The sequence below is a fragment of the Plectrocnemia conspersa genome, unplaced genomic scaffold (genome assembly GCF_051122295.1).
Source record: "Plectrocnemia conspersa isolate PC_06_02 unplaced genomic scaffold, ASM5112229v1 ptg000012l, whole genome shotgun sequence".
Taxonomy (NCBI): Eukaryota; Metazoa; Arthropoda; class Insecta; order Trichoptera; family Polycentropodidae; genus Plectrocnemia; species Plectrocnemia conspersa.
The window spans coordinates 21,963,627-21,978,528 of NW_028277176.1; the positions used below are offsets into that span (position 1 = coordinate 21,963,627).

At 28.2% G+C, this 14,902-nt stretch overlaps 1 protein-coding gene across 1 annotated transcript in view; it reads right to left on the minus strand.

Annotated features, from left to right (window-relative positions):
* LOC148228602 (uncharacterized) overlaps positions 1 to 14,902 on the minus strand; it is a 100,204-nt gene that overhangs the window by 21,065 nt on the left and 64,237 nt on the right. The window contains exons 3-4 of the mRNA XM_088200033.1: positions 9,354 to 9,454; positions 7,638 to 7,825 (exon numbers count right to left, since the gene is read on the minus strand). Of these exons, the coding sequence (XP_088056159.1) occupies positions 7,638 to 7,825; positions 9,354 to 9,454 (289 nt within the window). The remainder of the gene's footprint in view (positions 1 to 7,637; positions 7,826 to 9,353; positions 9,455 to 14,902) is intronic.

The window sequence follows — 14,902 nt, forward strand, 5'->3', positions numbered from 1 at the left end:
TATTCGTATTTTTTTATAGAGCATGCATTGTAAAAATATGCATGCAAATATAAATTCAGCATAAAAAGATAATATTACTATAATAAGAATTAAAAGGTGGTTACGCAGCGAAAACTCATGCTGGAGACCAAAGCCTGAAAGATGAAGAAGGTCATTGTTGTCTTTTCTTATGTTAATAACGACTAACTGAAAGCTAATTAATTTTTAATGAATTAAGTAATATCCACGCATCGCAATGCGAGAAGTTGCAAAAAAGTTAGGCGTTATTATTTAAGCAGTTCTTTATGGCAAAAAAACTTGATAAATGATTGCTGCCTAAACAGAATAAAAACGTTTGTTCTAGTTTTTTTCTACGCTACAGAAACAAGAAATTGATCAATTATAGAAAAAATTTGAGCCTCTAACCATTTCATAAAACTGAAATTACACTTAAAGAATATTATTGTAGTCTAGGTTCGGTATTTATTTATTTATTTTATTAATTTATTTAGCTTAATAGCTAATCTTTACATCTAACAAATTTAGTAAACATATATAAAATATATAAAAAATACATAACAGAAAGAAAAAATAAAAATATACAATAATAAAGACTTAATATTATAATTTATTTCTATATGTACGAAGGTGTTTTTTTATTCCATTTATGAAACCCGTTATATAATGTATTATATAATCTACTACAATTTTTGAATTTTAGAAAAACCATTACAGCTGAAAGTTTTTGTCAAGGACTTGATAAAATGCATAAAAACAATTGAAATGGCTCAATTCTCTTACACGATAATGCTTCACGCGATTGTCCCTTCAAAAGTTTGAGTTGGGCTATGAAATATTGCCTCATTCCCCGCAACCATTTTAACAGAATATAATTTTTAAGTTTTATGACAATTTTTCACGCTTAAAGTAGCAACCGAGTTCAATTCAAGTCAGAACTTTAAGCAGAAATTAATAAATCTGTACATTATTAAATCCATTAAAAAAATAAATATTTATAATATCCTGAAAATAACAATTAAAGTGCCATTGCTTAGTCAACATCCAATAATGATTGTAAGATTCATAAAATAAATATGTTAATAATATTGCTGCATATTTAATTTATTAAACTTAACTGAGCTAATACAAACATATTATATAAATTTAGACACATATAAATTTAGGAAATTATCTGCATTTTATTTTATTACAAATTTAATAGTTACATATTAATTTGTTGATAATTTGATTACCGAAACATTATTAACTCATACTCAGTATCCTAAAACAATTTTTTTTGTATATTAAAATCAAATCTATTTTTTTTCAACTATTGACACCCTTTTTCTAACCCTAAAGATAACGTCTCTCAGAACCACTTAAGAGTACTTTTCAAGAAAGATTAAGAGTGATTTCTTGGAAATATGGAAATCGGAGCTGATCATTCGTTTTTGAGAAATATTAATTTTTATATTGACAAGCAGGTATTTAACAAAAAACCCTTCTTTCTGGACTAAGCACCAGGAATATCAATGAGTTTTGAGTCACACCGTTTACCAGTGGATCATTAATAGCTCTCCAATTTAAAGATTTTACGCCAAACTTATCACTTTAACCGGTTAGACCCCCCATAGAAACCTACCGAAAATGCAGGCTATAGAGCTGCAAGGATTTTTTTAGAGGGTTAGCCGGAAGTCTGCGTCACTTTGTTTTTATGAGAGTGACGACACCATAGAGCGCTTCGTCTATCGCAGTTCAAGATGCCGTGTTGTCGAGGGTCTGTGCCTCCCAGATAGTATGTATATATTATTTTTTTTTAATTAAGCTAATAACAAACTATAAACCTAAAAATGGTTATAAACCAGTAACATGTAAATTATATATAATTTTTATATTATTTAAATAAACTTTTTTAAATTAAAAAAAAATTGATTTGTGTGGAATAAAAACAGTTCTGATATTATTTTTTTAATTACGGAAAATTTATTATAAATAAAAAATAAATAAAAAAATGTAATTTGTAACAGAAAGAAAAATTTTCGTTGGCTGACATAAAGTTACTAGATTTTAGCCAAGCTGTCGGATCTGATTTAAGAGAAAAAGCTTAAATTTACAATTAGAGATTCCAATTAGAATATATAGATATTCAAATTTCAAATATAGTTGCTCAATTTGAAACTATTTTTAACTCAAATATTTATTGAACTCGCAGTTGTTTCGTAAGTGTTAGTTTATATTTGTATTAAAATATTAAGAAGAAAAAAATATAAGAACACCAAAATACAAACAACTCTTAAAACACAGTTTTGTATTATTTAATAATTTTTCGTATATTAAGAGTACAACAACGCAGGTAGTCATTTTTTTCGATTTAACACTGTATGACCCATAAAAAAATTGTGCCCTTTTTTATTTTGTGAAATGGCAAATCCACAAATAGCTGACAAAGAAAATAATTAAGAAAAAAATACATTGTAATTGCTGAATTTTAAGAAATTACTCATTTTTTTAAATCAATTTTGTACTGCTGTAGACTGTCTCAACGGTTAATAATTATTTTTGATAACCTTTAAATCAATACAAATAATGTAAATTTTTCAAAGGAATTTTTCATAGTAACTTTAAAACATATCAAGTTGTAGGAATAAATAAAATAACAAAATGTACTAATTTAAAGTTAAAAACTCTCATTTCCTACATATAAAACAGTTTTTTTGCTTTTGAACATGTTTATACTTTTCGTGTTTTAAGGGGAAAGTTAGGCCTTACTTTTGAGACAAGTTGGTATTTAATTTTATTTGTTCGTATGACCTTTAAATTAATTGTGAGGATTATTGAAACTTCCATATATTATTCAGACTGTATTTTTTATTACTTTATGAATATATTCGAATATTTTATTGTTTGCTATTCAATATTTAAATACTTAAAGTAACATATATTTGTAAATCTTATTTATAATCTTTGTAAATTAAGAAACAGTAAAGATATAAATAAAAATGAGCAATTTCTTACTATGGCTGGAGCAGTATTTTTATATATTTTTAGTAAAATGGTATAAATACTTTATTATAATAACCGGTTTGATATTTATAACCAACTTTTCGCATAACTCTCAAAGGAGCTGATTATATTTTCAATGTTATGTTTTGAAGCACATAAGCTAATAAATCGCAAAAAGTTCTAACGTCGCGTACCAAAATCAGATTAGTTACGTCGCCAGCCCGCCAGATGTCTTTGATGGTTTAATTAATTCTGAACGCTGAACCGGAAAAGTCGTGCGCGTTTTCCTCACTTCCGGAACTTCCGTTCCGCCATCTTGATTTATCCACGTCCGACAGTTAACGCTATTAACGCGCTCGTTCACTTCCCGCTTAGTGAAACATAAAAACGTACCTGACAACAACATCCCGCGTGTAATTATCACCCTGGCTTATCCACATACGAACCGGAAGTCGAAGCGAGAGGCATCAGGCGGCCAACTTCCTCCGTTATACTGCGGTGGCAATCCAATTACCGGGAGTGCCATTGGAAGCGATCAGAAAACGTGTTGCCTTTTCAAAAGAATCTCGATTGATTTTTCGTAAAATTAAGCATGAATAAAAATCGACTATCAGGACGTTGCCATTTTTATTTATTTTTTAATTAAAATTATTTAAAGTTGTTGATATTAATATAATATACATGATTTTTGATAGGTTTTGTTATTAAATGGTTTCATCATATTTATCAAAATCTAAAGCCAAGATCGCGAAATCATTTTCTGTCGTCTCTTTTGTTCAAAAATACGCTTTGTTGATTTCTATCTTTCAAGCTTTCAGTTTAGTCCAAACGAAATAAATTAATATCTTAAATAAGATACGTTAATAGGATAAAAATATTTGAAAAGAGTTTTCGTCGAATAATTTTATCGTATTTTTATATTACGATGCTTTTTGTGATGAGATTTCTCACAGTCTGCACAATATATCTGATAAAAGTTATTCGGAATTGAGTCTTTGCCATTAGGCAGGAAAAACTGATTTGTTCATTACAGGTATGCGAATATGTTTTATACAACTTTTTGTTTTCATTGTTTACGTTCTTTTTATCTTTATTAACTTAAATAACTTTGGCAATAATACAAAATTTCTGAGTTTTCTTTTCAAAAAAAAAAGTTATTTTGAGGTAATTTTGTGTTTTCTTTTACTTTTAAAAACATATTTGTGATGCACGTACATATGTAATGAAAGATTTTAACGAGTAGCATCCACATATTCATTATTAAATGTAAAATGTTTAAAAAAATTGCATATGGTGATATAATATATAAATAAAATTGTTTAATATAAACTATAGAATTATTTCAGACTTTTCATTTATATTTGTACAAAATATTAATAAGGTACGAGGATGTGAGCATTTATGTAAATTGTTTTGCATGATTTTTTTCATACTAATAATATGTTGATAAAAAATATTTTCCAATCTAAATAATTTTATATGAAATTTTATTTGTACTAAAAGGTAGAGGGAAGTTTTCGTTTAAATAAATATGTTTTTTTTTTCGTTTGAAAACTATAATATTTATCTAAATGATACGGTAAATAGTACATGTACTAATATTTAAAAAATTATTAATGTATATTATATACATACTGGGTCTATCAGAGGGAAAGGAAGAAGAAGATCAGCTGCCATGGATATCATAATATTAGAGACTTCATATTGGTAATTCAATATGTTGAAAAAATTCATTCCATATGAAATTAGATTAAAATTACGAAAAATACTATCGCATTTTGATTACGAAAAATACTATCGCATTTAGAAAGCTAATAATTTAGCTCTTATTGCTAATGCGACTTCAGATTCATCTCATAAGGAACAAATGACATTTATTATTTCTAATGTTAATTTCAGCGAATTGAAATTTTTAATTTAAAGAACATTTTATATGCTTTGATGTTTTCTTATAATAAAACAAGTCTGTCAAAATTCTGCTTTAAAATATTTTCATTTACACGTTTTCGACAAACTTGTCAATTCAATAATGAATGGACTTATACGTCGATTTCAATAAAGTTTATTAATGGACCAAGAGATTATAGTTTTAAGGCAAAATAGAGTTAAATGAATATGCAATAAGTGACGAGATTATAAAATAACTATTACTGTTGAAACGTATTTACATGGAATTCCTAAACATATCACCGAAAATAACGATTGTGCTTTGCCGATTTTTTTCTCCTTTGCCTCTAAATAAAGCAGAAGATAAAATATTAATTAGTGTTCTGGAAAGAATTAAAAACTTTTACGATAGCCATTAATTCATTGTCAAAAAAATATGAATTACCAAATAGCATGTATTTTAGACTATTCTGAAATAATAACCGAATTTTCTAATAGAAAAGCGCGCAAAGCTTTAAATGTTATACTCAAATAAATATTTAATACCATTTCTTATTCATATTTTATTTAATTTTAGAGGTCCTCGAAAATATTAGTTTTTCAGGGCCTTGCATTTTCTCTGAAAGGCCCGTTATATATGTATTCAATTCCTTTTAACCAACTGAACCATACATACCGCGATTTTATTTTCATGCCTTGCAAACGTACGATTTTCGCAGGTAAATCTAAGAATTTACATAGCATTATGCGTATGAAAAAATATGAAATCGAAAACCAATTCACCGTAAGGAAATGAGTATTATTATATCGAACATAAAATATGTATTATTTATTTTTATTCTGAATACCGTCGATTTTTTACTCCGTACATATTTTATAGTACTTATTTAAAACGGAATTTATGTTGTATTAGTTTTTATACGAAAACAATATCATAAAATTACATAAATATTAAAATGTCATCACAACAGACGCGTGAATGAAATTTAATAATGAATATTTAATGAAATATTTTTTGTTGCTAAACCTTTTACAAGTACATTTATTTTCGGATGCTGTTATTACGCGTAATAAAAAAATAAACAACCCAGAAAAGATGTGTAAATTTAATATGAAAATTTACATCCTCGGTTTTGCTGGTAAATTTTTAACTTTTTACTTTGTACGCACGAAATTATAACAATGAAATTTATGGTTCGTATAAAAATATCATTTACCAACGTATTTTTAATCATTTATACGTTTTAACAAGCTACATTCATAACGAACTTTTGATTTTCATAAAAGCATTAAAATTATATTCAATTAATTAAATTACTACACTATCAATACGATGGTTTGCGAATGATCACAATTAATTAGCTAATTTATATGCCACTTTAGAGATGTACACGCTTACGGGTCGACTTGATTCTAAATACCAAATCTTTCATTTATATTCAAACATTTTCATTAGTGTGTGTGTTTGCAGATGGGATTCAGGGGTTACCTGATTTTCTCATTAAACGACTGCCTTGTGTTCCAGTCTGTGGAGAAGCCTCCAGAGATATCTTTAATGCTAATTTTGATAAAATTTCTCTTAATTCACCGTTCCCTTACATTTCTTTAATTTACTCCCCTGCTTTTTCACTGAAATGCGATCGTTTAAGATAACGAATATTCAGACCTTTTATGCAGATTAATCCCTTGGAGATTTTAATGCTAGCACAATATCGTTTTGATCACTTGTACACGTACATATAGATATGTTGGTACAGCTTTATGTATATGATATCGGGTAAAACAGTACCGTGTTTTGCGATTGTGAGGAAAACGCTTAAGGCGTATTTTACCTGCATATCAATAGGCACAATAGAGTTTTACGAAGTAGGGATATAACCATGGGATTTGCTATTAATTTATAATTTTATTTTCTTGTATAAATATGTATATATTTATATATTTTTGTATCTTTGTATTGTAATGATATTATTAACAATCTAAATAAAGATCGTGAATTTAAAGCAGAAAAAGGGAACCTTCTCGACCGATGAACTTCTCAACGGTAAGAATAAGGGACGCAATCGCGACTATTGGGGTCACTTTAGCTCGCAGTTAAAAATTTCCAAGCATTAACAGATTATTGACACCCCTCAGTCTCTTTATTAAGTGCTTTAATAAAGTCACACTACAATGTTAGTACAATTAATTGCATATTTATGTTCCTATATACATATATATACATGCTCCTATCAATAAAACCCACTAAGACACAAATACGGATATGACCCTTACTAACCTTCAAAGAGGTATTTGATAAATTTGCTCTTAATCATCACTATGTTTAAGAACACCAAAGCCGGAAAAACAGTGTTTTAAATAATTATATCAAATAACTAAACAATTAACGAATAATCAGCGACCAGTTCAAAGTTTTCAATACACGACTTGCCACTCTTTTTGTGAATTGAGATTACTTAATAGGAAATGACTAAGTTTTAAACGAAATGAATAAAAATATATCGAAAGAAAGCAAAAAAGTTATATAAATCGTAAGCATTTCAAAATAAAGTCAGAAAGGTTTAGCTTTTTAAAACCTTACTTCATATTAAAAATATAGACTTTTTAATAACTATAGTTTGAAAAAAATGTATATTAACTGAAATTTTAGTATTTATATCTATATATTGAATATATTTGAAGTATCTGTTACGAATGTACCATTATTCGCTATTAAGTTATACCTTAACCAAAATTGATATATTATAATATAACATAAGTTTACTCACCAACTTCGTGCAGAACAATTGCTTCGATGTCGGCTGACCATGTTTTTGGGGCGAAAATCGCTTTCAAACGTCCAGTAGAACTTCTTGCAAACACGATAAGTCCTCTGGGAGGCAAAGCACCAGTTCTTGTGCGAGGTCTGCCCACAAAACAAGACCTCAAGCTCACTGGTATAGTCAGGTTCACCTGTCTGAATTAGAAACAGAAAGTTGTCACAAAGTTCTTGTGTAACATACACAATAAGAAGTAACATAATATTTTAAATGTTCTATTTCATTCTATTTTTACAATATATGCCTTACAATAATATTATGCAATGTACCTACGTCCGACAAGTGGAAGACCACGCCATGGCGTGTACTTTATTAAATCGCAATTGTTCTCGTTCCCGAATTTCCCAATTGAAATTCTATTCAACTTGGAAAAATTAGCATTTATATGAATTCCGTACGAACAACCTTTTTTTATTTACCATTGTTACAGCTCTATTCTGACCCCACGGAATGCTTTTCCCTTTCAAGCGAAAGACACTTGTTACTGATAAACATGAAAAATCGCGTTCATTACATGGAGAACCGCTTGCTTTGAAAACACAATCTGATTGATAGAATTAAAATAAACGTTTTTCATTCGCTGTGCAAACATTTGCATTTAAATAATAAAAGCGGTTAACCAAAAATTAATTGTTTTTTTATTGCCAAGGCAAAAATATATTTATAAGAAAATTTAATTGTACTGTGCCAATAGTGCTTTTGAAATATAACTAGCAAATCTAGGACCAGATGAGCGAAATGACTAAAGAATGTTTTCTACGAAAATAATAGTTTTAGTTACTTTAATTAAACCGCAACCTTACTGTGAAATTACAAACTTAATTGTTATAATACGTGTTTTTAGATTAAATATTTTATTTACTTGAATTTGTGTTTTTTAGAATTATTTATATCAAAGTTTTTTTAACTCACAGCTATTGCTTTAGTTGGACATTTATTTTAAATATTTACCATTAAACTTATATTAAGGATATCATAAAAAAAGTATTTCAATATTTATTTACAATTATTTTTAATAATTGGTTTCAATATTTTGTTTATCAGAATCTTTTCAATACCCATTATTATTTCCGGTTAAGCCCTCTGTTGATCGTTCCACAGAAAGTCGTTTAATATTTTCACAAAGAGGAATTTTTAAGCTACGCCCGAAGATATAACGTTTGCCACGTTCCAAAGCTCGTTAAGGAGAGAGCACGTTTCCTTGATGCGTTGTTATTTTATACGTTGAACAGCATCCAATAAATCCCAGAAAGCAACGCGAATCGAACCTTAATCTCCTAATTGAATATCATCCAACGCGAACCGTTCTGAGCTGATATTATTTGTAGCTTTTCAGCTCTGTTTACCTTTTATATAGGTAAGCTTTGGCGACATCTGGGTGTGGGTGATTAACGACGTCGAATCCAGCAAAGATTAAATATTCGACGTCGAAGATTGACAGAATTCTCCGCGGATAATTAACATTCTTTTCGCGCAGCTCGGCCTAAGGGAACAAAGAGAAGAAAGAGGGCGAAAAAAGAGAGAACTTAAAAATTTTCGAGAGGGCTCGAGAATTATACGCTAATTGAGTTACTTCCACTCGGACGATGCCATTGTTGAGAATTAAGAGAAATATTTTGCTGTAACAAAGGCCCGGCTCTTTTTATTATTATCAAAACGACTCACCTGTCCGTTGTGTTGTAGGGAGAGCCCACATAAGGGCTGTAATCGGCCAACTGAGAGGCTCCCTTGTAAATTGTCTCCAACGAAAAGACGACTCCATGCTCCTGAAAAAGTAATATTTATATTATAAAAGTTGTCTTACCCGCGGGATTTCCGCGTGATGGATCGGTCTTTAATCGTTCTAGACGTGGGCGCTTTGGGAAGCTTGAAAAATATATTACGTTTCATAAAACTTCTTAAAAAACTCAAATAAAATTAAATATATAATTAAAAGCGATATTATTAATGGCTAGACAACATATTGCAATAGTACGATATATATTGTAATTATAGTATTATAAAGTAAGCGCACATGTTTATGGTATAAACGTCATTTAATAAATTAGTAATATCAAATTATAATAACTGATAATTTTCTGCATAAAAATAGATTAAATACTGTAAAAATACAATACTTTATTAAAAACGTGATATATATTTTATAAACACAATGTATAATTAATTTAATAAAAAGGTAATGGTATATCAAATACGGATTTATTTTGAGATTGACTTATACTTGTACCTTTAGAACATTTAGAAACTTGCGAACAGCTTTTAAAAGCCTGATTTCTTGCAACCGTTTTATAATGTTTTGTACATAATTTTCTCTTTAAGTTTATTGAGCACATTGAACACATATGTTTTAATCAATTCGCCAATGTACCTTAATTACTGTTATAACTTGTGAACTCAGTAATCACAAAAAACACAAAAATAAAGTAGAACCTCGGTTGACGAGCATAATTCGTTCTGGAAACGTGTTCGTATTTCAAAACACTCAAATATCAAAGAAAATTTCTCTCACAACAAATCAACCTATGTTGATTTGTTCCAAAAAAAAGCAAAAAATATTCTTATAAAAGAAATAATAAAAAATATTCGTAATTTTTTTATTATTAAAATAATTTAATTTATTAAATAATGAAATCACTGCTGTCAATGAAATATTTTCTTTTCGTTGTTCATTGGAAGATTTGGCGAGAACGTGACATTGTATTGTCATTTAATAGATTCATGACTGCCACAGTCTTTCTCGGGTGATGTTTTTCCATACAATTTTACAGATATTTCTAATCTTGTTTGAATTTTAATATTTTTCTCCTCCTCAGGCAAGATCTTCTTTGTAGCCTCGTGCTTTTTCTCGAAAAGCCAGATTTAGTTCTTCGGTGTCAGGTACTGGCCATGTTACTCCACCAACTTTTGAATATCTTCCTTATTTATTTTCAGTACTATCTTCTTTCCTTAGGACAATATTTCATCGACACTTGCCGGCTCCGATCTATTAAAAAATCCGTCTACCAAATTTGGGTTAAAAACAGTTATCTTCAAGAGTAATTATGTGTTTAATTGAGGTTTAGCCCACCTCAAGTTTTATCGACGATATTGAAGCAGCTTACGATATGGAAATGATTTTTCCAAAAGTCCCTGAAGATAAAATTTGCTCCTTCGATCGCTTCAAAGCTTCACGGAAATAGTGATTATGTGTAAAGCTTTTTGAAATCCAAAATGACTTGCTGATGTAAATGGTCCTTAAGGTCTGAATATGATGAGCAAGAGAATAATCCATAATCAACAAGACTGTGTGGCAAATTATTTTTTAAAATGTGTTTCTTAACTGAAAGAAGAATCATCGGCTCAGTACTGATTTGATTGCAAGACAGCTTGATCAAGTTAAATTGAATTATAAACATTTTTTTTTTGTTACGTTTTCGCAACCTAGGGTTTCACTGTATTTATATTATTTGACACAATCAAAAATCGTAAACATTATTAACAAAGTAAAGTTTTATTATTTGTGCAAGCTTTACTTTTGAAACTACGTGTTAATGTATTTAAGCGTTATATTGCGATAGTATAACGTCCGTTATCGAGGGTGAAACATGTGCAATTGCCATGAAATTGCATCGTCACATGCAATTCGAAGGCTACCACATAAAAGCTCCGTTCTCATTGTTCAGCTTTAACAAGGGTACAGTCGCGCTTTGAACGATGGCCTTTCCGGATACAAAACGGCATTTGATGGCGTTTTAGCTTCCGACCATAACTCCGAATTGTCCATTTATAACCAACGAAATAGATAAACGGTTCACCGTTGTCACGTTATTTGACTTGTGCTTTCAGCGCTTCTCCGCTTTGTCCCGGGGGCTAAATCTGATAAATACGCGCGTCATCCGCCTAATCGGATATTAGGGTAGAGCATTAACTTTGTCGAATCCAATCAGTCATTTGCGACGGTGATCATAAATCGGCTTAAGGCGAAAAAACTATTAATCAGGCGGCGTTGCGACCTTCGAGATAACAGACGTAATAAGATTTAGAAAAGTCGATGCTAAGAAAAAGAACGACTTTATTGATGAATGCTATCAAACAATATATTTGTAAAGTTTTATCGTTAAATGGGTAAAATATTTGATGTTACACAATTAAAATTTACTTATATATTAAATATATATTTCTTTTATTTTGTATGTCAAATTATTACTAGAACTTTTTTAGTTGATTTCTCGAAAATTTAAAGACAATCTGATTTGTTCCTTAATATCAACGAAACTGTAATTTAATACCTAATTTATCTAAAAAATTAAACTGTATTTTTGTTTTACTACCACAAAATCAAACGCGACACAAATTTAAGTCGTTATCTAAATGGCTATGCAATAAAAAGTATATTGTAAAATCTATTTTACAAATTTTTTTACCAGTTTTCACAATCTATAATTTAGTTTTCATAACTTGGTCGAACGCTATACAAAATTTCAATGTAAATATTTTTTATTATACTAGTATGTTTTGGTTTTTTAAGTCAAGGGCAAAAACAAGCCAAGGAAAATTGCGAATAAAAAACAATGTCATTGATTAACTGCTGGTTTTAACGTTTGACTTAAGGTTTTTAATCAAATATTCGAATTATACGCTTGATATTTAATTATATGAATATTCGAATTTTGTAAAATCTGTTTATGGTATCACGAATGAAATTTAAAATTAAATCTTAGAATGAAACAATTTGTATACTTGAGTCATTTTTTTTCCTAATATACCCGAGTGACTAGTACCACTCCAAAATCCATAGAACTTTATGTGCCTTTATTTTGTTTCGCAAAAAAAAATTATTTACAAATATATTGCTATCAAAAAATATATTTTTAAAGTTAAATCGTTAGCTGAATAAAATTTTCGATGTTATACTTATTTTTTCTAATTACGTTAATGTCAAATAATGGGATGAGAAATATTCTTAATTAAGAAAGATATATATAGCAATCTAAAATAACGTAATTAAAATATACGGGTCTGTTCCAAAAATATTTTTTAATATTTTTTAAATAGGAAAATTATTTTTCAAGATGAAAAAATAAAAGAGAGAGAAATCAATGGTTTCAAATTTTTATTTCAAAATCCTTCAGATTAGGTTAATTGATATATGATAAAACGAATGATCTTTTAACGATGAGTTTGGTAAGAAATCTATTCGATTTAATAGTCGTGGTATATAATAATTTAATTTTAGCATTTCAAGAAGATTAAATAAATTGTAGTTTAATACTAAAACTTAATCAAATGTTTTGGCTTCGCCAAATATTGTAACAATTCCTTATTACATATTTTTAAAAGTAGAAGCCCTGTGGTAAAATAAAATAAAATAAAAGCAAAAAATAATCTTCAGATTAAACAATACTGATCTGTAGTGTGCTTTAATAATAAATCTAAAATTGCAATTTGAGATATTAATACATTTTTACTTGTCCCATGTTTTCATTAATATTTATTGCCTTTTAAATGTATATTATAAATTTTTGTGTAAATTAATAAATAATTAATGATTTATTTTGTATGTTAATTTCTATTTGTTGTATTTTCATACTCGTGGGTCATAAATAAAATATATAAATTATATAATTACTATCAGCAATGTTACAAAACACTGCTTTGGATTATATTTTTTTAAGCAAGCGTTCAGGAAAATCTGTATTTAAAAAACATCTATCTTTAAAACCATCTTAGCATCAAATTATTTTAATTAAACTTTTTTGAAAAAAAAAAACTTTGCAGCTATTAAAGATTATTTTCAATATATAATTTAACACGTTTAATTAACATAAATCACATAAAATTGTCACCGAACTAATTGACACACAATTACACAAAGGACTCATCACGGGCAAATAGACAATTAATTAATAGAATTAATACTGCCCCACCGAAACGTGTATATATGACAAGACAAAGGACCAGAGTGGCAGTTACGGTTATTTCGTGACCATGGCTGAAGAATCGCAGCCGAAATATATTATACATATATATATTGAAGGTGAGATAAACATTACGATATAAGCAATAAAGTAAATAATCATTTTCAATACCTTAATATATATAATTTCAGACTTATCTGTGGTAAGTATTATTAAAATAATAAAATTATCTTCAACGTCAAAGTGAAAGATAATTTTACAAAGAAATTTTCAAAACGATTGCTTATATTATATTTATCAATACCAGTAAAAACCCAGTTAAATCAAAGATCGAAGACGCCCATTAATTGACTTGGTACACTCATCCTATTAAAACTCGACAAAGCCAGTTTCGTTTCAAACCAATAAAGGCTTTTTCTGATATATGAAGCGTAAAATAAGGGTATTATTAACTAATTGAAAGTTTTTATTTTAGTAATTGGACATTCTTTTGCACTTACAACTTTCATTACTCACACATACTTCATTATAATTGATTGTGCTATAAGCCTCAAGATAATATATATAAATTAATATTGTTTTATTTGGTAAATATGTACAAAAAAATTAAATTATAGCATTAGTATATATATAGTACAATTTGATCATCATAATGAATAAAACTCAAAAAATATTATATATTGTATATAAATAAGAGCATAAACTGTATATTTTTATCTAAAAATTAAACAAAGTTTGTAAATAGCGTAATGTAAGATTTAGCACAGTCACTGAATAAATATTTTATAGAGGACTTTAATTAGAATATGAAATTATTAATAAACTATAAATATTTTTAAAATATTTACTGACGCTTTCATAGTGTTTGGTCTGAAAAGCCAATTTTACCGGCCCGCGAGCAGAAAGTTGCTCATATAATATCAGTGTTCCGCAACATGATTTACTCACAATATATCAAAGATCTTCTCAGAATTCTGCGGCACACCACAAACAAACACGGATATAAATATAATACGTAATGGAAAAGGCAAACAGAAGAATATTATTTTTTCATCTGATAAATTTAACAAATATTATTTCAAAAGAGATAAATATACTTATTAAAATAAGTAAATATTATTCTGAATTGCTAAAAAATTCTTTATACCTTAATATTTGTTTTCAGAAGTATCTATAGTATATAGTCTAAGTAAGAAATAATATGTTAAAGAAAAAAAATTGAATATTTACAAATAAAACATTTTTTATTATTATTATTGGACCACAAATATATTTTAAATTATAATTTCTTTGATGCTTTTGTTTTGGTCAATGTAT